The sequence below is a fragment of the Hippopotamus amphibius genome, chromosome 14 (assembly GCF_030028045.1).
Source record: "Hippopotamus amphibius kiboko isolate mHipAmp2 chromosome 14, mHipAmp2.hap2, whole genome shotgun sequence".
NCBI classification, from domain to species: Eukaryota; Metazoa; Chordata; class Mammalia; order Artiodactyla; family Hippopotamidae; genus Hippopotamus; species Hippopotamus amphibius.
Window position 1 is genome coordinate 3,621,575 of NC_080199.1, and position 24,345 is coordinate 3,645,919.

Here is a 24,345-nt window from a genome sequence, read left to right on the forward strand (position 1 = left end):
AGAACAGAAAAGTGACTGCAGGGTAGAGAAGCCCGGGCAGCAGCGATCGCTGTAGGACGTGTGCAGGTCGGTGGGGTAGAAGCTGAACTTCAGTGGGCTCAGTAGAGGAGATCAGGGACTCAGAAGAATAAATATGAGCTCCTTTTTCTAAAAGGATGGATTTGAAAGACAGGAGAAAGGGCCATGGTTGATGATATGTGAAGGGCAAAGTAAAAGGATTTGTTTTATTTTCCGGGGACTTGGAAAAATGGACCTGTATGGTTTTCCCACGTTGAGCATCCATCCCGGACACCTCGAGCTCTCCCTGCAGCGCTTTCCTTCCCTGCCGCCTCATTTGATAATCCATTGCTTCCTGAGTGCCAGCTGCTTTACACGGTGGAGATCTCGTATGCACCACACGCGCCATCAGAGCCCCTCGGCTGCCTCGTCTCCCAGCCCAGGGAGCTCAGGCAGTGAGCCGAGGTTAATTGCTGTGCCCGGGTGTATAGTGTCTGTCGGTGGTGACAGTACAATTAGAACTTGTGACCAGCGGTTTTCCATGTAATCAACGTGCTCACGACCCGGCCTGCCTCCTGCCACCCGCGTCCTGATATGACAGCGCGATAAGTCCTCCGAGTTGAAACGGGAGGATGCAGAGTGAAAACCCAAGGTTTGCCACCGCCTGGTTTGAAGAAGGCGGCACAGCCAATAATGAAAATCCTATCTTGGAACATTAGAAATTTCTAACAGTATCAGCCCATGCTGTCACAACTGATAACTCTAAAAGCCACCAACGGGGGGTAGGGGCGGGGGATGGGGGGCGAGAATAAATCGAATTAGACAGTATTTCCTGGAACTACGGCAGCTGCTCCAGATAAGGAAGAAGGACACAGGCAGAAATGGAACCAGACTGTGAAGGGGGTGAGGGAAAGGCAGATGGACGGAAGGCAGAGGCCAGGGCAACAGTGGCGACAAATGGAAAACAGAATTAAAAATGTAAGAGATACTAAATCACATTTGTTCCAACAAACATGTATGTCACAGACAGACTGTGACAGCCATCGTCCCATGGCAGGTTTTCTCCTAGCCATTCAGAGTCAGTACCTCCCTCTCATTTTCTTCCCTTCATCATTTTAAAATCAGCCTCTTAAAGGAATACACTTTTTTTTTTTCATATGGGATAGTAACAGTGCTCTCGCAAATGCTCAATTTTCTTATCAAACAGAATCCTCTAATGAGTCGGAAAGGTTTAGAAGTGAATTCTTTTGCAAAATAAAGATACTTATTGGATTATGGTTTTCTCTGGGTATATGCCCAGCGGTGGGATAGCTGGGTCATATGGTAGTTCTATTTTTAGTTTTGTAAGGAACCATCATACTGTTCTCCATAGTGGCTGTACCAACTTACATTCCCACCAACAGTGCAGGAGGGTGCCCTTTTCTCCACACCCTCTCCAGCATTTATTACTCAGCCATAAAAAGGAATGAAATTGAGTTATCTGTACTGAGGTGGATGGACCTAGAGTCTGTCATCCAGAGCAAAGTAAGCCAGAAAGAGAAAAACAAATACCCTATGCTAACTCACATATACGCAATCTAAAAAAAAAATGGTATCGATGAACCCAGTGACAGGGCAAGAATAAAGATGCAGATGTAGAGAACGGACTTGAGGACACAGGGTGCAAGGCGAAGGGGAAGCTGGGACGAAGTGAGAGAGTAGCATTGACATATATACACTACCAAGTGTAAAATAGATAGCTCGTGGGAAGTTGCTGCATAACACGGGGAGATGAACTTGATGACGGGTGATGACTTAGAGGGCTGGGATAGGGAGGGCAGGAGGGATTTGCGGGAGGGGATGTGGGGATATATGATAAATACAGCTGATTCACTTTGTTGTACAGCAAACACTGGCACGACAGTGTAAAGCAATTATATCCCAATAAAGAGCTTAAAAGAAATAAGATACTTAATTTTAGTTTCCAGGGAGGAAGAGATATAACCGTTAGAAATTCAGAACGAGCAGAAGAACAGGAAACCATCCTACGGAACTGGCCTCGCTGAATAAGACAGCTCCGCTCTTCAGGGAGATTCAGAATCGGGCGCTCCAAGTTGAGTTTTGCAAGATGTAAAGAACAAGCTTCCCAGCAGTGGAATGTGCACAACTTGGAGCTTGTTCCCTCGGGAAGCAATGGACTCTGTCTCCAACAAGTCACAGCTGACGAGATGTGAGAAAGCACCAGGTCCCTTATGTAGGAGTGGGTACCAGGAAGTGACTCTGCCACACAGCCTGTCACCTGGGGCCATGACTCAGTGACCTTCAGAAGCACAGCTCAGCTCACAGTCTCTCCAATGCAGATAACATCACTTACCTTGCGTTCAGAATTAATGAGACACTTTTTTTAAGAATCCACGGCTGCTAAGCACTAATTATTATTATTCTACGCCATCCTCAGAATAAACCTTTTGAGACAAGCGATCTGGAGGAGGTACAGAGCCACAGAGAACAAAGAGGCAGATGTGCGTGCTTTTCTTAGAGGCGAGAAGGACAGTATCTCAGGCACGGTGTGCCTCTTAAAACTGTTAAACTTTTTCTCTGACAAAAGATCACACTTGATGGGATTGGAATGTCTTTGGTGTTATTTATACCTGAACAGCAGAAAGAAAAGAAAAAAAAGACGGGGCGTACTTCTTTAGTTTAATACCATATGGGGCTCAGGGTTCCAAATGCCTCCTACTTCGCCAAGGCTGAACTTACTCATGAAATGATACACTTGGGCTGTGCAATTAAACGTTCTTTGTCAGAGAATACATCTGGGGCCCTGGCCCCATCTTTTCAGGCTGGCACCGTGACTGTGGGGCTCTTTTCTGACAAGGGTTGAGTTTCCAAGTGTCCCCAGGAGTGGATGTTGGGGTGCTGTGCAAACTGCCCTTGACTTTAGCACTCACGCACCTGCAGTGGGATTCTTAGGAGGCCAGATGCTCCTAAGAGAATACACGTCACACGACCTCACGCTCAACTCAAAATTCAACTGTGCTGGTTCACATCCCCTCCCCTCCCAGCGGAGAAGAGATGATAATTACAAACCCAGTCCCACTAATTATGGACGTTGGATGCCTGTTAAAATGTCCCTGCATGGTTGGTCTCCAGATTTCTGCTGGCTTGCAAAACTTCACTGACTAAACCAATGATGAAAGGCTGCACAGAATGGGGCCCCATCTCACACAGTCGAGGAAAACAACACCTGTCTGAAATCCTGCAAGCACACCTAAATTATATACACTTAAAATTCTACCCCTCTATCTCTTCTTTCTACAGCTTTTCAAGGCATCAGCCTACCATTTTCATCCAGGTAGGTCAACAGGATAGAGCTTGATTCCGTCCCTTCCGTGGCGTAATCCAGGGGGATATTTCCATTGACGTCCTGGAGAAGGACATTGGCTCCAGCCTGTAAGTGAAAAAGAACAAATTTAACATTATATATACTCTTGACATAGAAAGCACATCAAAATTTTCATTTCTAGCTCATTTAGGAAACAGACCCAGAAAAGTTTACACTAAATACATCCGCCAGGATCACAGAGGAAACAGGAATTATTTTTGAAGACAGATACAATGTGAGAAACTCTGATGGTCCAAAAAGGTTCAACTGATAGGCAAGACCCTAGCCCCAAGTACTCCTCCCCACCCACTTTGCCAAACCACAATATCTAATCCCTGAGTGTGAACCAGGCACGCCTCTACGCTGGCTGCCCTCAACATGCCTGGTCCTCCTAACACCAGAAGTGCCCCTGCCTTCAGAGTCTGCAAGGAGAACTCCTGTAGGAACTTGAACTGATCTTCCCCAAACTACCCTGTTAAATCTTTAAGCTCCTTGCTCTCCACAGAAACTCATGTGAGAGCTGTTCTTGCACTACAGTCGTTTTAATAAAGGCTGGGCTAACGGCTCATGGCTGGTTTTGGTTTTTCTCTTTCCAGGAACTGTTTTCCAACAGAAAGCATAATCTGTAGACAGTAATGGATGGAGTATATTAAATACGGCTCTTACACATCTTTTAGCTTCTAAGGGCTCTCCCTCAAGCACCTCTAAGCCCACGTGCTCCACTCTTTGCATATCCCAGCCTAAATACAATGATACATGCGCCTTCATTCTTCAAAAGGTAGTCACATCAATTGTCACCCTTGCTCTACATCCTGTAATGAGCTCCGTAAAATTTTCCCGTATGCCTTCTCCCAATAATCTGTCACTAAACTCAGGTCAAATAAATTAAAGTTTCACCCTATTCTTCTTCCTCAATAGGAGTCTGTAGTGCAATGTGAATATAATTAATATGGTTCATATAATATCCAAATTCATAACTTTCTATTAAAAGGAACATCACATTAATAGCTTTATATATTAGAATGTGGGGTTTTGCCTTGCCTGTGTGTCTATACACTGCTTTCCTATGCCTTAGCAAGTCTGCACAGGTTTACCAAAAGATTGCTCTAATATAGTAAAACGAAAATTAAAAAGGGGGTCAAAGTGGTGGAATATGCCATATCTTCGTGTCTGCCCTCCATATAAACTGTACTGCTCACCTTACCATCCAGAGTGAACTACGAGGGTATAAATCAAAAATTAGCCACACTCTGGCTGTAGGGTTTACAGAAACTTGAATATAACCGGAGTGCAGATTATTTTTGACTCACCCTCTTACATTATATTCTCTATAACCATATGAAGCTACTTCTTTATTTGAACAGTGCAAGTTACATATTTCAGATTTTCGCTTACTGAAGGAAAACCTCATTTTAAGGTCATAAAGACTTCAGATTATCTCCTAGGTGCGTTTCTTTTTGTTTCAGTTATCCAGAGTTTGAAAAGCAGTTCCTTGAGGCAACAGTCTTAAGTAGCCTTTGCTAATGATTCCTTTCCTTCCATCTGCAACCAGGAGAATAAGGTTTTTGCATATTTACCCAAGCTTCGCTGGTTAAAGAATCAATTAAGACAAAACTACAGGGTGTCCTTGCTGATTTCAACACTAATAGGTGGGAGATCATCGAGGTATTCTTTTCTCCCAATGCATAAATGTTTCAGACAGAGTCTTATCTATGTCAAACATCTGGGCGGCAGACAACGTGAATATAATTGAGTCACATATTATCAATAACAGCAAAAAAAAATAGGACAGCAGCGCGGTGCCCAGAGAGGTAGTGCACTGGGGGCAGGGCGGGGTGGCGGGTGGATATTTTCTATTCTTTCTGGAGTAATGAGGCTTTTTCAAAGAAAGTCTGAAACGGAAACGTGGTGCTGAATATTTTACTTGGGTTCATTCATCAAAATTTCAACCCATGAATCACGCACTGGTCTGTGCTGCTGAATGACCAGGCGTTACTCTGTGTCTAGACTTTCCTGGGGGGTCAGGAACTTCCCTCATCACAGATCACATCTTTCTCCTCTTTATGTTCCCATCGGTGCGTGCCTGGGACATATTAGGCCCTAAAAGCAATTTACGGAAACAAATTGAAAACTGAGCAAACGCTGAACTTAAACTAATTAGTAACAATTGAGGCAAAGGATTATGATTTGCGTGATAATTATTTTTAACTAAACTTTCTGACATTCATTTTTGAGTGTATACACAAAATTACAGAAGCACTTGATGCATACTTGTGTCCTGCCGTCATTCTTTCTAGATGAGGACGATTGTGGGAGACTTCTTCTTGCTTCTTTCCCCTCTCCCTCCCTCCCTCCCTCCTCCTCCCTCTCTCCCTCCCTCCTCCTCCCTCTCTCCCTCCCTCCCTTCATTTCTTCCTCCCTGCCTCTTCCCTCCCTCCCTCCTTCCCTCCCTCCCTTTCTTTCTCCCTCCCTCTCTTCCTTCCCTTGCCACTGGACACGGGTGAGACACCCCACCTGCAGTAGCTCTGCCCCCACCACTCAACAGTGTGGTCTTAGTAGACGTCCCTAGAAGAGCTGACGCATGTGCAATAAAACATGTGCCCAAATGATGCCCTGCAAAAGCTGCATTTCCTGACTTAGAATCCTGACACTGTACACACACATATAAAGACTCCATTGATAAGATTCATGCCTGATTATTATTCTTGTTCCGACTAACTCAGAAGTTAACCTGCACTTATCATTGTTAATGGATCCCTCTGGAACGGAGGCTCTGATGACTCGCAAAGCAGCAGTCCTTCAGCTGGGCTTTAAGGAAATCAATCACATCGTGACTGGTTTCACTGGGGAGATAAACGCTATATTATGCAAAAGCAAACTCCTCAAATCTTTTGCAGTTGAGGACTGGACAGTTCCTGCTGGGAGCCCTGAATACATTTCTTCTCTCATTGGGCAAACTGGAAGGCCACCTCCAATCTGTCCTAAACTCTGCTCCTGGAGTATTGGAAACAGAACTCAAATCTCTCATTCCCTTCAAGCAGGAATCTTATTTACTGCATGTCACGTGACATACAAATAAATGCACATTTCCTGTAAATAAACATGTTATTACTTTATGCAGAAATTTAATGTCAATGAATAAACGTGTTGATTGTTTCATTTAGTAATAATTCTAGAGCATATTAAAACTGAAATTTTAATGACAGGTACCTGGTGGACTTTTAATAAACAAATGTGCAAATAATTTTAGTAACTTTTTATTTTGATATAACTCTAAGTTTACTCCCAGTTGCAAGAATAGTACAAAGCAGTCCCATACATCTGTTCTGAGTAGAACTGCATCCCCAAAAGAAATGCTGAAGCCCTAACCCCTGGTACCTGTGAATGTGACCTCATTTGGAACTAGGACCACTGCTGATGAGAACAGCTACGATGTGGTCATTCTGGAGTAAAGTAAATGACAGGTATCCTTACAAGAAGAGGGTTATTGGGGACACAGACAGACACAGAGGGATGACGGCCATGTAAGGATCCAGGCAGAGGCTGCAGTGACGTTGCCACAAGCCAATGGGAAGGTTCCTCGACCATCAGGAGCTCAAAGGGACACAGAAGGATGCTCTCCAGAAGTTTCAGAGGGAGCACGACCCTGCCCACACCTTGACGTTGGACCGCTGGACTCCAGAACTGTGAGACAACAAGTTGGTGGAAGCCACCCAGTTTGTAGAACATTATTATGGCAACCTTAGGAAACCCTTTACCCACATTCACCAATTATTTATACTTTTCCCCTATTTTTGCTTTCTCTCTGTCTCTCTTATTTTTCCTAAATCTCATAAAAGTGAGTCACAAGCACCATGCCCCTTTACCCCTAAATTTATTAGTATATACTCCATAAAAATAAGGATATTCTTTCGCATGCGTGTTATCAGAATCAGAAAGCTTGGCGTCACTACATTCCATTATATAAAGCCCAGGCCATATCCGAGTTTCATTAATGCCCCAATGACATCCTTGATCGCTATCACCCTCTGGCTCAGAATGGAATGCGGCGTCACCCAGTGCATTTTGTTTTCCTTTCTCTTTAGCCTCCTTCCACTTGGAACAGGTCTTCTGTCTTTTCCTTTAAGACTTTCTCTCGTAGGTCCTTCCTATGATTTTTGGCAGGCAAACCACAGAGGGGATACCATGTTCTTCCCGTGGTATCATATCAGATGTGATGCCTTGTCCCAGTAGTGATGAAGGTAACTTTGATCACTTGGTTGGTTGAGTGATGTCTTCACACTATAAAGTTGCAGCTAAGAGCCCATGGGTTCATACTGACATTAATAAAGAAATGAATCCCTGACTATAGGGGAGAAGAAAGCACCTCCTTACAACAGAACACCAACTAATACATGTAGCAGGAATGATGAGGTTAGGATTTAGCATTTATTATAGTAATAATTCTGATGAGAGTCACCAGGGGATGCTCAAACTATGGAGTAATGGAAATATTGGCGTATTGGGAAGATCGCAGTTTGGGAGAATCTTTGATGAGAAAGAGAATGTTTACATAGTCCGCAAACACCCTGCCGCAAAATATTACATTTAATATAAAAACGCTGGCATCAAACAAGATAGGAAACATAGAAAGATTATGTGAGTGGGTGTTTGTTGCTTTTGAATTGTAGAGAGTTTCTCTTCTCTTTTAATTGAAGTGGAGTTGATTTACAATGTGTTAATTTCTGCTGTGCAGCAAAGTGACTCAGTTACACATTCCTGTTTGTATTCTTGTTTACCCCAGGAATTTCTCTTCTTTGTAGAGGAAATTCTGTGCTAAGGTACAGATCACCCCTAACTAATATGTAACACACACACAATTATTTTAGGGCAGAGAACATGCCATTGGCATCCCGCAAGCTTTAGTTTTGAGGACACTGGGAATTGTATTGTGAGACCAGAGAGCGTCGCAAATCTCCCCTACATCTTCCAAGTGCCACGTCATCTGGACTCCACCGTCCCTCCAACCCATCATTTCCACTGGCCTCTGGCTCACTCCCCTCCAGCCACACAGGCCTCCTCACCGTCCCTCACACACGCCCGGCTCCCACTGTCTTCACCTTCTGGTCTACTGCCTGGAACGTTTTCTCCCTTGGGCATCTTGAGGTGACCGTTCCCTTACAGCTTCCTCATCGAATCGCTGCTTAAAAGTCCCTATCCCCCAATCTCATCACTTTCATCACTTCACCCTGTCCTAATTTTCTCACAGTGATGATTATGGTCCAATGTTTTAAGCACATAAGTATTTATTGATTGATAATATCCACACTAGATTTTAAGCTCCATGAGGGAAAATACTTTGATATTTCTATATCTCCAGGATCTAACACAGGTGCTATGTGCTCAGAAAACAACTGTTAGTAATTAAATTGAATGGATTATTAAAACTATTAAATTATGTATATTTATATATACTTTCTCTTTTTATTTCTATTTATTTTTATTTTATCATTGCCAATTTGAAATGTTAGAACTTTTATTTTGTTTTGTGTTCTTATAAAACTTTCATTTTGGACACTGAAATTTGAATTTCACATAATTTTCACAAGTCACAAAATATTCTCTTTTAAAAAATAAACTTTTATTTTATTTTATTTTTTGGCCACACTACACGGCATGTGGGATCTTAGTTCCTCGACCGGGGATCAAACCCACGCCCCCTGCAGTGGAAGTGCCGAGTCTTAACACCTGGACCACCAGGGAAGTCCCTCTTCTTCTTTTGGTATTTTCTACCATTTAAAAATGTAAATGTTAGCTTGCAGGCGGTGAAAACAGACAGTGGGCCGAACTTGGCTAATGGGGCCTACCTAGTTTGCAGACCCTTGGAATAGAATAAAATGTAGAATGTCAAATATAGAAGACAACTTCTCAAAATCTTGTTTGAAATTTGAGCTCCAATATTTGAATTTATTTTCTTTTTTTCCAGCTTTATTGAGATAGAACTGACATAGGACATTGTGTAATTGTAAGATGTACAATGTGATGATTTGATATATATTGCAAAATTATAACTTTTTAAAATTTGCAGTTTTAATTCTAGGAAAAGCTATCTCTTAATACGTTCGTGGCTACTGTATCCCTTTTCTAAATTATCTTTTTCAAGTGCTTTGGCTAGTTAAGAACTGGGACTCTATTTTTGTTAATATTTTAAAGTATTTGTAATATTTTAGCACAAACGCTATGGAGGAGAGAGCAAAAATTATAAAAACCAATCTATTTGGCATAGTTACATATTCAGGCATAATAAACCATTAAGGGCTAATGCAACTTAGTTTGATTTTCATTATTTTTTTGCAAATATAATCATCCAACACCTTTTGTAAATTGTTTGATTTAACTTTGATTAAAAGCTGTGTTGGAACATATTTAGTACTATAATCCATATTCTATAAAATCTGGGGATACATTTAGCTTATTGTCCCCAAGAAACCAGTTAAAGATTATCCCTAGATTTTTCCAGTTCATTTGATCAAAAATACCCCATGTTTGGGAAATGCAATAATATTCACTGCTGAACTATTCATGGAGTCTCATATTAAACAAGAAAACTTGCCATCCTACAAGCAATGCACATTCAAAAGAAAAGGAAATATTTAGATGAGAACAAGAAACTTAAATGGGGTTTCTTATACAGAAGTCTGTAAATTTGTAATTCTGTATTTTCCAATATTTTGCACTCATTAAGGTAGGAAGTCTGGTGAAACTATTAGAAAGCAGGAAAATGGAATGTTAGAACACAGAAAGCTGCAGCACAGGAACACAAAAGATGGGGGAGGGGGTGGTGTGAGTTAGACGTGGTGGGAAACCGGAGAAACGGTTGGGAAGCTGGCTTGGCTTCAGCGAAGCCTGGCTCGGAGTGCTGGGTTTCTGCTAACTGATTTTGTGACCAAGGGCAAACCACCCAATCCTGCCCTTCAGTTTGCAAAGTGGAGCCAACTCTTAGTCTTCAATATATAGGCCAGTTATCTTCAGTATAAGCCTACACGGTACCCAGCCCAGGACCAGGCCCTCAACAAATGATAGCTATCCCAATAATTAACTGGAAGAGAAACGGTATCTTGTTAAACATATTAGTTGCGAAGACAACCATTAGATCACCCATCCTTCTCTGTCAGCACAATTTTTAGCTAGGTTTAAGGATTAAAATTCGGCAAAGAATGGGACAGAATGAAAAAATTGAGAAGGCACAGGACCATTCGGCCCAGAGCTCTTTAAGATACTGAAGACGCAGGTTTGGTTTGGCTGGACGTCTTCCCCCTGCCCCCGCTTACTTTTATCATATAACATCTTTGACAAAGCAGCAATGAGGAAGTGAAATCACTTTAGTCAAAGGCAAGAAATACTTAAAAAATGTCATTCCCCGAATACAAGGGCTCAACAATGTTCAAAGTTTCCAGTGCAGTATTTGAAACTTTGGAGCAAACCAGGACAAATAACAGGATGCCCTCTATTATTAATTACCTTTATTGAAAAAAATGCAGCCTGCCCTGAGATGTATAAGAGAACCCTTTATAAATCCGTTTCTTAAAAACACATTTATGAAAGATTAAGTGGAAACTTGCAGGTACTTCTGAAAGAGATCTCCAAAAATGTGTCCAATTCGTTTATTTCCAGGTAATTTACTACTTAGGTTTTTGAAAGTCTGTCTTCCAGTCAGTGACCCGGGAAAGCCCTACAGAGTTTTGTCTATTGCTTACAACCAATCACATGGGAATTAAAAGACAAGTTTCTCATAATCCTGACCTGTGTCTTCAAGGACAAACTCCAAAGCACTGCTGAACCTTCAAATGACTCAGAACAAAGGTAGAAAACAGTTTTTATAAACAGAGAAGCAAACCCAGCAAGTTCCCCAAAACTGAAACCTAAACTCATGAAAAAAAGGATGGTAGAAAATGACCCAAAAGTGCAAGCGGATGCAGTCAGAAAGGACAGATGCTCACGTTTTTGTGTGGTACCTGCCCTCTCTACTCTGCATCACTGTCTTCTCTTTATTATTGTTGAAACAGACAACTGGCAAGAATGTGATTTTATTCTGAATTATTCAATCCACCAAAAGGAACTGGTGAAGAAACACTTAATCATGGCTACTCCAAGCCACTGAATCACAACCTCTTTCCCCAAACCCAGCTGAGATATCAGAGTTGAAATCCCTGCATCAGTCAGAGGGATGCTGTCAGGTAGGGTGTGCACTAGCAGAAACCTGTAACAGAGTGAATTATCCCTGACGACCACCAGTGAACAGGGCTGAGAAGGTAGGACTCATTGTCCTGGCACAGGCCATACTGTCCCTCCTGTTACTCGAATCACATCAGCCAGAGGACTGCTGAACTGCTACCTGCCGGAGACCATGAAAACTTAGGGAACTGAGGCAGAAAATTCATGCATCTCTGGTCCCAAGCAGAGACTTTCCCACCGGTTTCCATTGTTTAAGCAGAGAGAGAAAACTAGAAGCACATAATTTTCCTTTGGATTCTAGGTTTTTTGGCAGATAACATAGGAGGTGATACCGCCGCGGAATCCATTTATTCACTAAGGAAAGATGTATTAAGCGCTTATGATGATGAAAGTGTGCTTTGAGATTTTAATGATTGCAAATTTTTATGTTAATAAAAAATTAAAAACCTGTATTACAAGCATTTAAAATTTTATAACAGTTGAAATTATAGTGGAACACATTTTTTACAGCTCCCTCTGTAAACATCCTGAGGTCAGTAATTATTACCTTGGGAGCAGGTAAATATTTACGTGTAGCACTGCTGCCATGCTATGTAGTTAACCATGCCAAGAAAACAAAACATGTAAGAAAGAAAAGGTGATTGTAGAATTCCAAGGGACTGGGATGTGAATGGCATTTACAGTCACACTACAGAAATCTCTAATATTGATCTGACAGAAGTTTGCGGTGATGAAAAGGGGAAGATGGGCACATGGACAGAATGGGTGTATTCAACAGGGCTTCGAAGTGTTGAACAATAGCTGAGTCCTTGTCTTGCAAACTGAATACGAAAAATCAAGGTGTAGCAATAGAAGCATAGTTATTTAACACTAAACACATATAAAAGTCAGAGAGACCATCTAATAGAGTTGAAGGGGGTTGCATCTGGGAAGAAAAATTCAAAGAGTAGAGCTGAGGGGAACGGCTGAGTTTTACAGGGCTTCCAATAAGCTTTGTAAAACTATCTGGCTTTTAAAAATATGGCTATGCATGACAGGTAAAAATCTAAAATAATAAAAAAAAAGAATGGCATGCATAAAAGATGTCATGAGCTATTTATTGCCTAATCATGAAATGATGTAATAACAATATCATAAAAATAGAAAAGTAGTGAACATTTGTTTAAAACATCAAAAATAGAATTCTCAGTGCAGGACATTTATATGATGTAACTGCATATCATTAAAAACCATGTTATAGGAGAAAATTTTAAGGCCAGGAAAAGTACAGAAAATGTGTATAAAAAGATAGGCTACCAAGATGTATATATGGTATCAGAAAATTCTGTATGACTTGTACCCATGTGGGGAACAGGGAGAGGAGAGAGAGTGATTAAAAAATACATAAAAATATATTCAGTGACCATGTGATGAAATTATTAGTGATATTAAATTTCTATACATTTGTGGGTATCTTTCAGTTTTCTACAATAAACATGTGTGATATTTATGCTGAGAAAAATATTTCTCAAAATAAACAATGAACGAAACCATGAAACAAGATGAAATCACAGGACCATTTTCTTGGGTCCCTGGTAAGTTCCCAATCTACTAAAGTCAAAGGGGAGGAGTAGAGCTTGAGACAAGTTAACCATTATCTGGTGAGCTGGCTCCAGTACCATTTGAATCAATTAATGGCCAGAATACAGTTAAAGGTCAACCATCCAATTAAAAGATACAATTTCATAAGCAAGCCTACTGAATATGCATTTCTGAGAAGGAAGATAAGAAAGGAAATCATGGGTTCCAGGGTTACTATAGAGCCCCGTATGGTTAGGGTTAAGTTCAAACGCATCTCAAGGACTGTGCAAATATTACATTTCCTACTAAGCCTCTCACTTCTTCCCAAAGGATGTTTGTGGGACGCACACACAACTTATTACATATTTGTTGACTGAGACCTTATAGGAAAGAGCCAAGACCCTCCTACCTCATTCATCCTTCACAGAATTACTCCCCAGTACCAGGCTATTTAAAAAGCCTCTTCCACTAATCTGAACACTTCATATCTGCTCTGAGAAAATACAGCCTTTTCCAGGTCTGTTTACCAATAAGCTGAATACATAGGCCATTGATATCAGGTTGGCCAAAAAGTTCGTTTGGGATTTTCTGTAACATTTTACTGAAAACATTTTATTTTTCTGTAAAATGTTACAGAAAACCTAGAACGAACTGTTTTGGCCAACCCACTATTTTCTGTCCCTTAATACTTTATGCTGCTGGTCTTCATGGGTGCTGTATCTCCAGTGCCTTATGCTGTCAGTACCTCTTTCTCTTTCTTTAGTCTAAAACATTCTATTAGTTTTCATCTGCCACACTGTAATATTTAGGCACGTACACAAGGGAAACCACATAAAGCTTAATATGTTTTTACATTTGATCTAGGGATGCGGTCTGCACCTACCCTAGGTCTGCTTTTCCATGTTTGAATGACTAGCTTCTCCTGTAATTAGTACAGTCCTCTCATCCCACAAGCAAACTCTTAGTGCATTTTTCCCCTTGACTTTCACGCAATACAAGCTTCTGGTTCGCCTTCTAAATCTGGCTTTTCTTTCTCAAGTCTTCTTTGCAGCCTCCTGTTTCTCTCACAATATTTTAATTCGTTTTCTTTGAACTCTCTTTCGAATGTTCTTTCTTTGTTTCAGACTTCACATTTTCATGGGTTGACCTGATTTACTTGAGGGCTTCTGTTACCCTGTATATACAAATAAGACTCCTCTCTCTCACTGCTGAGTTCCAGAACCAACTGCCTCCCAGATTTCTCCAGGTGGGTGTCTTCCATGGATTCTGACCTTCATATATTCAAAAAGGCATGCATGGTCCTTCTCATGTAAAAGGATTTCTCCGCTAGTGTTTGCTTTCTTTGTAAATTACAACCTCCTTCCCAATTTCCCAATATCAGAAAGCTTGGGTTCATTCTAAAATTCCCTCCCATTCTTTAACACCTACATGTGAAAAATCAACATTATTATTGATTTCACCTTCAAAATATATCCTCAATATTCCCTTCATCCCCCTTCTGCTACCACCTGCATCCCACAATCACTGACCTGGGTTTTATGAAATGTGCTCCCAAAGGCAGTGCCTCTGGTTAGATGCCTCTTAGATCTTACCCCACTGCCGCCCAGGCCTCTTAGACCAGATTAGACACTCCATCCTTGAGCTTCCAGAGGACCCTTTACTAGCTCCTCACAGGCCTCACTGAAAGCTAAGATTTGATGTGTGCCTTGCATAAAAATATTTATGTGAACATATTAATGATGAGACACTCAGAAATGAGTTCGTGTTTAACCTCATTTTGTACTTGCCCACCATTTTCAGGAGCAAGCCCAGCACCTGACACATAGCGGACCCTCAAATAAAGAATATGTTAAAGGAATGAATGAATGGATTCTCATTGTAAGTTAACCAGAGATCATTTGAAAATAAGGTTTCCATTATTATCCCGAGTTTGAGAGGAAAATGTGTGGCTTACAACTGATCAAGGACCGATTTCTTGCTCTAAAATATTCTTTGGAATTTATATTAATTCAGAGAATAAGATCTATGAAGAGCAGGTAAATTTGACCATCACGGGAAAAAGCTAAACCCCGCAGGATTCAAAAAGCACTGCAGAGCAGATCTACTGACGGTGTTCTGCCAGGTGAAGAGGTGGGTTCCTCTCTAAACCCACCCCCTGACCAGTGCCATCCTTGGGACAGCTGAAGTAGCTTTTGACATGAGATCATGGGCCGAGATCATGGGCCAAGATCCCTGCCAAACTCTAAAATCTCATGATCCTATGTTTTCGAGGTCTCCTTTGTGCATTAGTGTCTGCAGTTCTCAGATGAGGATGTAGAAGTGGGATAAAAAGTATAAGGCAAAGAAGCTACCTTCAACGTATTCACAGGTGACTGGAAGGGTAATTATTCACAGGACAATCCCCATCAGCCCCGACCAGCACAAGGAAGATGGTAGATCCGGAGGGATGGCGCAGGTGAGGACAGGCACGGAAACAGACAAACCCCAGGTGACCCCAGCTCTGAAACGTCACTGGCTCTGTGAGCTTGAGGAGTAGTATCACTGTGATCAGGTGTCACCTTCATTTTGGGATAAAACTGAAATGGATGCCTCTTAAAATGTTTTGTTGGGATCTTCTTGTTATTGGTGACATTCCAATTAACTATCCCTCATCTCAGACTGAAACTTTCAAACGTTCTATCCTCATATATTCTCACTACTTGTTCATCTCTGGTAACAGAGAAGGTGACATTCAATTTTGGGAGAGTTGATGCCCCACAAAGTGGAGGGTCTTCTGCCTGTCCACAGCCTCACTGATGAGTTTCGTCAGCTTTTATCTGCATTTGATGGTGCACTACATTTGTAAGAATGTTCTTCTGGGGTGTCCACAGCCGAATGTATTTGGGGAGCCTTGGATACTCTACTTGAAACTTCATGATGCATCACAGCACTGGGAAGGGTTTGTATGTTGGGAAGGGTCCTGCTGAAAAGGAGTCTAATCTGTCCTAATACCTTGGGCACCGCTGAGCTAGATAATTAAGGACCAGGCACAGTCCAGGAAGATCTCACTGGGGTGCACCTAGACCGGGGATGCATGGAATCTCTACTGTAGCCCCTTTATTTACTGCTTGAATTATTTAAGAATGGGGGCAGGCTGTTTCCATGAATGGGGGCAGCAGAACAGGTGAATATCAGAATCAAGGAAGCAATTCTAGAAATGATAGTTGCTGATTCTGAGAACCAGTTGCAGGGAGGGAAAAGAACACTTGAGGTTGGACCTATTTCTAGCAGTCCCACAAGAAGAGACCTACATGTTGGACAATCTCACAGCTGTTACAGCCATTTCGTTTCGTGTTTCCTGGCAAAGGTATCTGACTTCTGTCCCAACCGTACAGTCGTACAGATACTACTATCAATGTCTCTCTTGCTTCTATTATATTTAGAAATTTAACTTCCAGATTTATTCCACTTCTACTTCTCCTTGGCTGAAAGAAAAATCCCTAATGGTAACTGGGTTTTCTAGGGCACCATTTTGCCTTGTTTGTCTTACTTTCTCAGGTCAAAAAAAAAAAGGGATCTTACCTTTTACTAGATATATTCTTTATTCATGTATACATTTCCAACTGACTTATAGTCTCTAAAGTTTTAACCCAAAGTGTTTAGTAAAAGTCTTCAATTATTACTCAAAGGGGTATAAGCATTTTTGTCTATCAAATTGTTCCCAAACTTAGTTTCCTTTTGGAGTCTAATGCCGAAGGCATTTAATTGAATTAAATGAATTAAATTCAAATATGTTTCGTTGCCTTATCACACGTTTCCACATCATTTCCTTCATATGACATTCCTTCATTTTCTCAGTTTCCAGGGAATATAGATTGCTGCGTTTCTCTTGAGTCTTGTCAATGGTTTAACAAAGAGTACACAGTAACATGTGCCTACCAAACAAATATCAAAAATACAGAATCGTAATAAAAACAAGGGCATAATGTGTGCATTTTATGAAACAGTAATTCCTGCTTCATCTACATAAATACAATCAACTATTCACACTTTAACACAGAATTCTGAAATTCTGTTAAAATATCTGAAAGTTACACAGTTCTCAAAGTAAAAATCTTCAGAAGGTTTAGATGTTACTATTTTTTTTCATAGACTACTATCATTAAGAGAATATAGCCTACAAAATCTGTCAAAGAATGATTTTCATTTGGCAAGTCCTGGCTGGCGATTTCTAAATGAGATTATTTTTAAAAATATGGATCTCATAATATCTTCATTGAAAATGATAAAATATCTAAAGTATAAATGACCTGACATCAGATTTCTATTAATATTAAAATACCCACATCTTGCTGCAGTGATAGATAGAATATTGGGAAACCAATAAGGGTGTCAAGAATCACAAATGGAGACAAAGATATTACATGAAAGCCTCCAACAGGAAAATATACCGTTCTGGGTCTAGTATTTATAACTTCCTCCCAAATAAGTGAGCAGTTTACACTAAATGGTATAATAAAGTACTTTTCAAATGTGGTTTAAAGATTCAATGTTTCTTTAAATTTAAATGTGAAGAAATTTCTGATTTTGTGCAGCTTGATCTATTAACAGAGATCACACTCAGCTTCCTGGGATGAGTTCTGAATCAAATAAAGAATAGCAGTGGCCTGCGTCTGACAACAAGGGAGACAGCCGGGTCTGCTCCTCTAACGGAGTCGGAGGATGAAGGAGTGAGCTCTGACGATGGAAATGCACAGACCGATATTTCTGCATTTGCTCGTGCTCAGGGGAACGAATCGATCTCTTCTCTTCTCCTAGCTGAACGGACTGTATGAAAATCAAACAGCCTCGGAGCTAAGCGGTCACGATAACAGTGATCTCCCACAGAAGTGGTTCAGCACCAGTCATTGGTGGGAAAATATAAACTTACACACAGCCTCTACCTAGAGGACACACAGCTAGGTCAAATGGGCATGGGTGGGTGCGCGACTTACAGGGGATGAAAATTATAATTTGAATGGAAAGTCAAGGCATCAAAGCATGGCGATATTAGCAGGACTCAGGGATGTGGCGTGTCCCTTCTATTAAATACCTAGACGTGTTCTGAGGGTGCAATGCTTATGTAAATAGCACAAAGTTGAATACTGAAATAATCATACTTTAAAACTAATTTTATCATGAAATCTACCCAAAGTGTGACTTTACCATCTTAGATGACAGATATCTCTAATCTGTTTACACCTTCCAGCCATCACTAATGTCTTGGTGACTCCTATTATAAGTTATTTTCCTGCATTAGGAATGGGGTATTCTATAAACAATCAAAGATCAAAATTTCAAAGCGCTGCACTCATGCTGCAGTTATCACAGATACAATGTGGTTGGAAGTGAGTAGGTACTTAATTGATATTGGTATAATATTACACGTCTCAGAATTTTCTTGGCAATAAAAAATCACATTTAAATGCTTTTGTTTAATGGGCCACATTAAAATACACAATTTTTTCCCCATAGGTAGAACTCACTTTTTAAATGAGAAGTTTCTAGGAACCTTTGAAGTTAATATTAAAGTTAATTTTATCCTTATATGTATAGAAATCACTTACACACAGGCTCTACCTAGAGGACACACAGAAGTTTCAGAAATTTCCAAGAACCTCTAAGGCAACTGTTACGGCATCCTATTTTAATATTCTCAGTGTAATTTAAAGAATAAACAAAGGGCTATAATTTTTAGTATACCCTTGCAAGTTGTCATATTATGCCATCACATATATTTATTGGGTTGCCAAATAATATAGATATGATGGCATTGGTTTTATAAAAATACCCACAGTGTATCTACATAGTTATATATACATATATAAGTAATCATATGAATATATTATTATTTTCTGTAAACAGGATCATATTATCCGTCTGTTTTATGACCATCTGCCAGACGTGTTCCACTGCTCACGGCCACCATCACCCTGGCCAAAACCTGCATCTCCCCGGACATAAGCTACCGTAATAGCCTCACATTGCTAACAGAATCCACCAGGACCCTCCAATCCTTTCTCTCCTGCCCATGAAGGGAGATCATTTCCACATGGCAATCTGACCATGTACCATGGATACTCACTTAAAACTCATCAACACATACAGACCTAGGGCATCATTAAAATATTAACATTGATTTTTCTCTGACCAGTGGGATGAGTGACGTTTTTGTTTTGTTCTGTATTTTCCAAAGCTTGTAAAACAAACATGATTTGTTTCTATAATCAGAAAAAGAAAACATCTTACTAAAAAAAGACATTCAGACGTCAAATTAAATGCTTTGTAATATTAATGTAAATTATTAGATTTTTAAAATTATCTTAATTGAAATATAGATTAAAAATATTATTTATCATGAAAAACACCTGAAAAGAGGGAGTATCGTTTATCAAAAAATGGGAGCATAAATAAACAAACCGGGTAAACCTAAGAAAGTTTTTCTTAGACCTGGAGCACAGATGGTGGTCTCTATTTCCCACTCAGTAAACTCGTATTTCTATTAGATGTACAATATGTATGTATTTTTCTGTTCTACAAAGAATTTTATGTAAAATTACAGAAATACCATGATGCACACATTTTTGAGTGTATGCTTTTGTATTTAAAGAGTATTTCTTCTATCAGAAATTAGTCAAGAGAAAAATCTTAATCATCAACAGTGGAAGTTTTTGAAAATGCTGACTAGTGACAACAGTATGTTACGAAAAGTCAAGTTAACATGCGTGCTATGTGCAAATACAGGTCTTTCCTATTCTTGCATAAGCAGTTCTTACTGTGTAAAAGGGTGCAATCAGAGAGCCCTGAGAGCAGCAGAAATCACGCTCGAAACTAGACAAACTTCATTTTCCAGGGCTGTGAAGTCAGTGTTAGGTTTTGTGTCATAAACACAGTCATGGTTGGATGAGTCCCTGCGCATTTAATCTATCTTACAGAACAGAACATTTTAAATTCTTATCCAGTATTGATACTGAATACCCTGATGTGTCATTACCCTTGAGCCGTTCCGCTTAGTAACTGAAGGAAATACATGCTGACAATTATGATAGAAGTTCCAAAAACGAAGTTAAAAAAAGGAATTGGGCAATGCAGAATTCAAAGATTCAGGCCTTCTTCAGAAGTAACTTTTAAGTAATTTATGTGATATTCCCCTGCGGGAAGAACTGCGGTCAGAACCACAGAAAAAGGTCCCACTTTTTTGGAGTTTATTTGTGATGAAGTACTTTACCAAAGTCACCTAACTAGTGACAGGACTGGTCAGGATTTGTACTCAAGGTTCTGAAGCTCACATCTTCGCCATTAGCCATGATGCTTTACTCCCACGTTAAGACCAAGGAACCACTCCTTTTACTTATTTCTTCCACTTTAAGCCTTTAAAATCCTTGGCATATATACACATATGTTTGTGACCACCATGGTCAGAGCATTTACTAGCAGTGTTGCCCACACTCTAAAATAGGGTTCAGTGTGTCAATGTAGCTTTCCATCAGACAGAGCCATTTACATCAATAGCCTGTCATGAATTTATTCTTTTTGATTGACTAGGACCAGCTTGTAAACACTCATTTCCTTTCCTAAGACAGTTCTTAGATATTTTCTTTACTTCTTCTTTATGCTATACCACAGAAGGATGTGACAGCACAGTTCTAATAGGACACATTGACTTTCACAAGAAATCCTTGTTGATGCTTTCACTGAAGATGATTTATAATATAAATACAACTACTGTCCAAGAAGTTGATACGATGTCTGTAACACCAATAACCAGACATCACGAACTGCATGAGATCTGCCAGATCTCAAAATGCAGCTTCTCTTTTTTGAATATATTTTGTAGTAACCATTCAGATACTACATTAAAACGTGGTGACTCATTACCCTTGTGCAAGCTGACAGAGATCCTGATTTTCTGCTAGCAAATTATCACTGTGTAGGTTTACTCTGATAGCCCAAAGAGGTCTCACTTTAAGAAATGTAATTTGAGAGTGTAGCCAACCTAAATGTCCATCGGCAGATGAATGGATAAAGAAGATGTGGCACATAAATACAACGGAACATTACTCAGCCATAAAAAGGAATGAAATTGAGTTATTTGTAGTGAAGTGGATGGACCTAGAGTCTGTCATCCAGAGCAAAGTAAGCCAGAAAGAGAAAAACAAATACCCTGTGCTAACGCATATATATGGAATCTAAAAAAAAATGGTACTGATGAGCCCCGTGGCAGGACAAGAATAAAGATGCAGATGTAGAGAACGGACTTGAGGATGGGGGTGGGGGCGGGGGGAGTGGAAGCTGAGACAAAGTGAGAGAGTAGCATTGACATATATACACTACCAGATGTAAAATAGATAGCTAGTGGGAGGCTGCTGCATAACACAGGGAGATGAACTCAATGATTGGTGATGACTTAGAGGGCTGGGATAGGGAGGATGGGAAGGAGTCGCGGGAGCGGGGGGATAAGGGGATATATGTATAAATAAAGCTGATTCACTTTGTTGTACAGCAGGAACTGGCAATTATACTCCAATAAAGAGCTTAAAAAATGTAGGCAGGCTACAGTAGCAGACTTGAGCATTCTGACAGGTTCTATATTGTTTTAGAATTTAAGAAGTTAATGAATTTCCAGGATCCTGCTTTAAACTGATATCTACTTCAAAATCCATTCTGCTTCCTTGACTATATATGTTAAAGATAATATGAAGAGTAGATCTCTTGCAGAAGCCTCCTAATATTTTTGGTTAAGGGATGACTCAATAAAGCCATTTTGGAAAAGAAGTAACTCCAAAGGGAAAGACTAACTATACAAAACATAAAACCTTTCAAAACAGCAGGATTACTTTTCATTGTTGTTAAGCCTCTTTTATTTATTTGATTTATTTGACGGTATTGGTGTACTGTCCCATTTGTCACACCCCTTATATCAATCTTTTTGATGTATTTAATTATTTGATGTAATTTAATCTCTTAATACCTTTAACAATTGATGTATTTATTCTAGAACCCAAAATCGAATACTGCTTTACAGAGTTATTTTCCTCTACAAACTCCTATGTTTTTTCAAATAAAATGGAAATCTCAAGGTCAGATCAGACGTTAACAGCATACGCTCTCTTAAATGTCACCGAGCAGTGGGTTAACATTTCTTTTACAGTTTCTGCTGGTTCAGAATGGCTATGACATTTGCACTGCTGAAGTGCCCACAGGAATTTTCATATTCCTGTCTTTATAACTACTTCATGAAATTCAGTCTAACCTTTGTAACAATTTGTCCACACTACTAACAAATAGATATCATCCTATGTAATAAATAATCTTGTAGCAGCCTTTTAGAGGAAAAGTTGGTGTGGAATTTTTTCAGGAAAAGAAAAAACAAGCTACAGCTATTGAGTCTATAACATTAAGGCTCCCGAGACTTCTGTTGCAGCACCAGTTCTCAGCTCTGACTGGCTGGAGTCACCCCTCTTCCGGATTTTCAGGTTGATAGGATATGCCCTGAAACTTCAGCTCTCTGATGGGTCCAAGCAAAGTTACTGATTTTCAATCGGTTCCACTTTTTTCTTATTGCAAGGACAGCAGTGACGACTTCCTAGCATGTCTGAGCTGAAACCAGAAATCCTCCACATGTGTTTTTTGAATGACACTTTATTGCTTTTCTGAAATCTACCTTTACATTGTTAATCACTGTGAATGAGGAGAAAGCATTCTCAACCATAGACGGGATGAATTTTTACCATCGATTTTAGTGATAGGAAAGTTTAGCAACAGGTTTAAAAAAAAACACAACTTAAGAACAAAGAAAAAAAAGGGTGGACTGATAGAAACGGAAAGTAGAATGGTGGTTACCAGGGGTTGGAAGGCAGGGAAGATGAGAGCTGCTGAATGGGTACCAACTTTGGCTTATAAGATGGGAAAGTTCTAAGGGTCTAATGTGCATCACGGCAACTACAGTTCATAATATTGAATAGTACACCTGAATTTTGCTAAGAGAGCAGACCTTAAGCATTCTCACTACAAAAAAAAAAAGTGTTAACTATGTCAGGTGATTACCTGATTGTTGTAATCATTTAACATAATATACTTAAATCATCATGGTGTAAAATATATAGTTTTATTTGTCAATGACACATCAATAAAGCTGAAAAAAGAAAAAAAAAAACCCTCTTAATGTTCAGGGGTCACTAACAGGGCTTAGGAGCCAGAGTAGCGTCCTTCAAATTCTTACCCCAATTAGCCCAAAAATTATAACCTTGGGTAAAAAATTGGACGTTTGCCCCATTTCCTCTCTTGACAAACTTGCCTTTAGACCTAGTGAGATACATTAAGTAGGATACACTATGAAATGTGTCCAGTGACTTCATCAAGAGGATGTCAGTGTCATTTTGAGGGGCTCTAGTGGAGAGAAACTAGGTTGCCTGTGTGGGGTGACAGGGGCCATTAACTGGAGTCAGCAAAGGCGTATCGTCCTGCAGAGAAGTTTGACTATGAACACGAAAAGGACAACAGGGTGACAGTCCGAGGACAGAAGTTTGTTTTTTGAACTAACAGAAAGTACCGGAACATAGCCATGAATTAATTTAAAGGAAAAGGATACAAGAATGACTGTGAAAATGAAAAGCTCAGTAAAGGATGAAGGAGCAATCTTTGGAGAGGGGGCAACTAGTAGAATCTAAAGAGGATGTAGAAGGAGTTAGCTTGTAAAGGAGAGCAAGCACCTCTTTAAGGGTGGAAGAAAGCCAGTGAATATATAGGCAGAAATCAAACGTTTTTAGTAGAAGTTGAAGGCATTCAAGCCTGAAGATGTCAGTTTTCTCAGAGAAGTTGAAGGCAAGACCAACCCCTGATAAAAGGTGTGTCATCATTTACATAAAAAGGTGTTTCATCATTTACATAAAAAGGTGAGTGACGCCCAGATGATCTCCCACAGTCCCTGTTGGAAAATCAGACTTACCTTGAACTATTCAGCTTTAACTCATTTTCCAGGGACAAATATAATATTCTGAAATAGCATGGTACCCTGTGTTCTAATACTTAACATATCAAAGTGATGGAAAGAGTAATGTAGAACTAAACAATATAAAGCATTTTATACTGGGATTTAACCTGGAAGTAGTTTAAGCAATGAATGAGTGAAGTTTTGGAGCAACTGAATTTTGATCTATCAACGTGGCCACCTGACACAAAGTGAGCAATGT

At 40.0% G+C, this 24,345-nt stretch overlaps 1 protein-coding gene across 1 annotated transcript in view; it reads right to left on the bottom strand.

The window, feature by feature from the left end:
• The window catches only part of MYO16 (myosin XVI), a 419,267-nt gene that overhangs the window by 332,472 nt on the left and 62,450 nt on the right, over positions 1-24,345 (bottom strand). Inside the window, exon 4 of the mRNA XM_057707440.1 lies at positions 3,319-3,427. Coding sequence (XP_057563423.1) covers positions 3,319-3,427 — 109 coding nt within the window. The remainder of the gene's footprint in view (positions 1-3,318; positions 3,428-24,345) is intronic.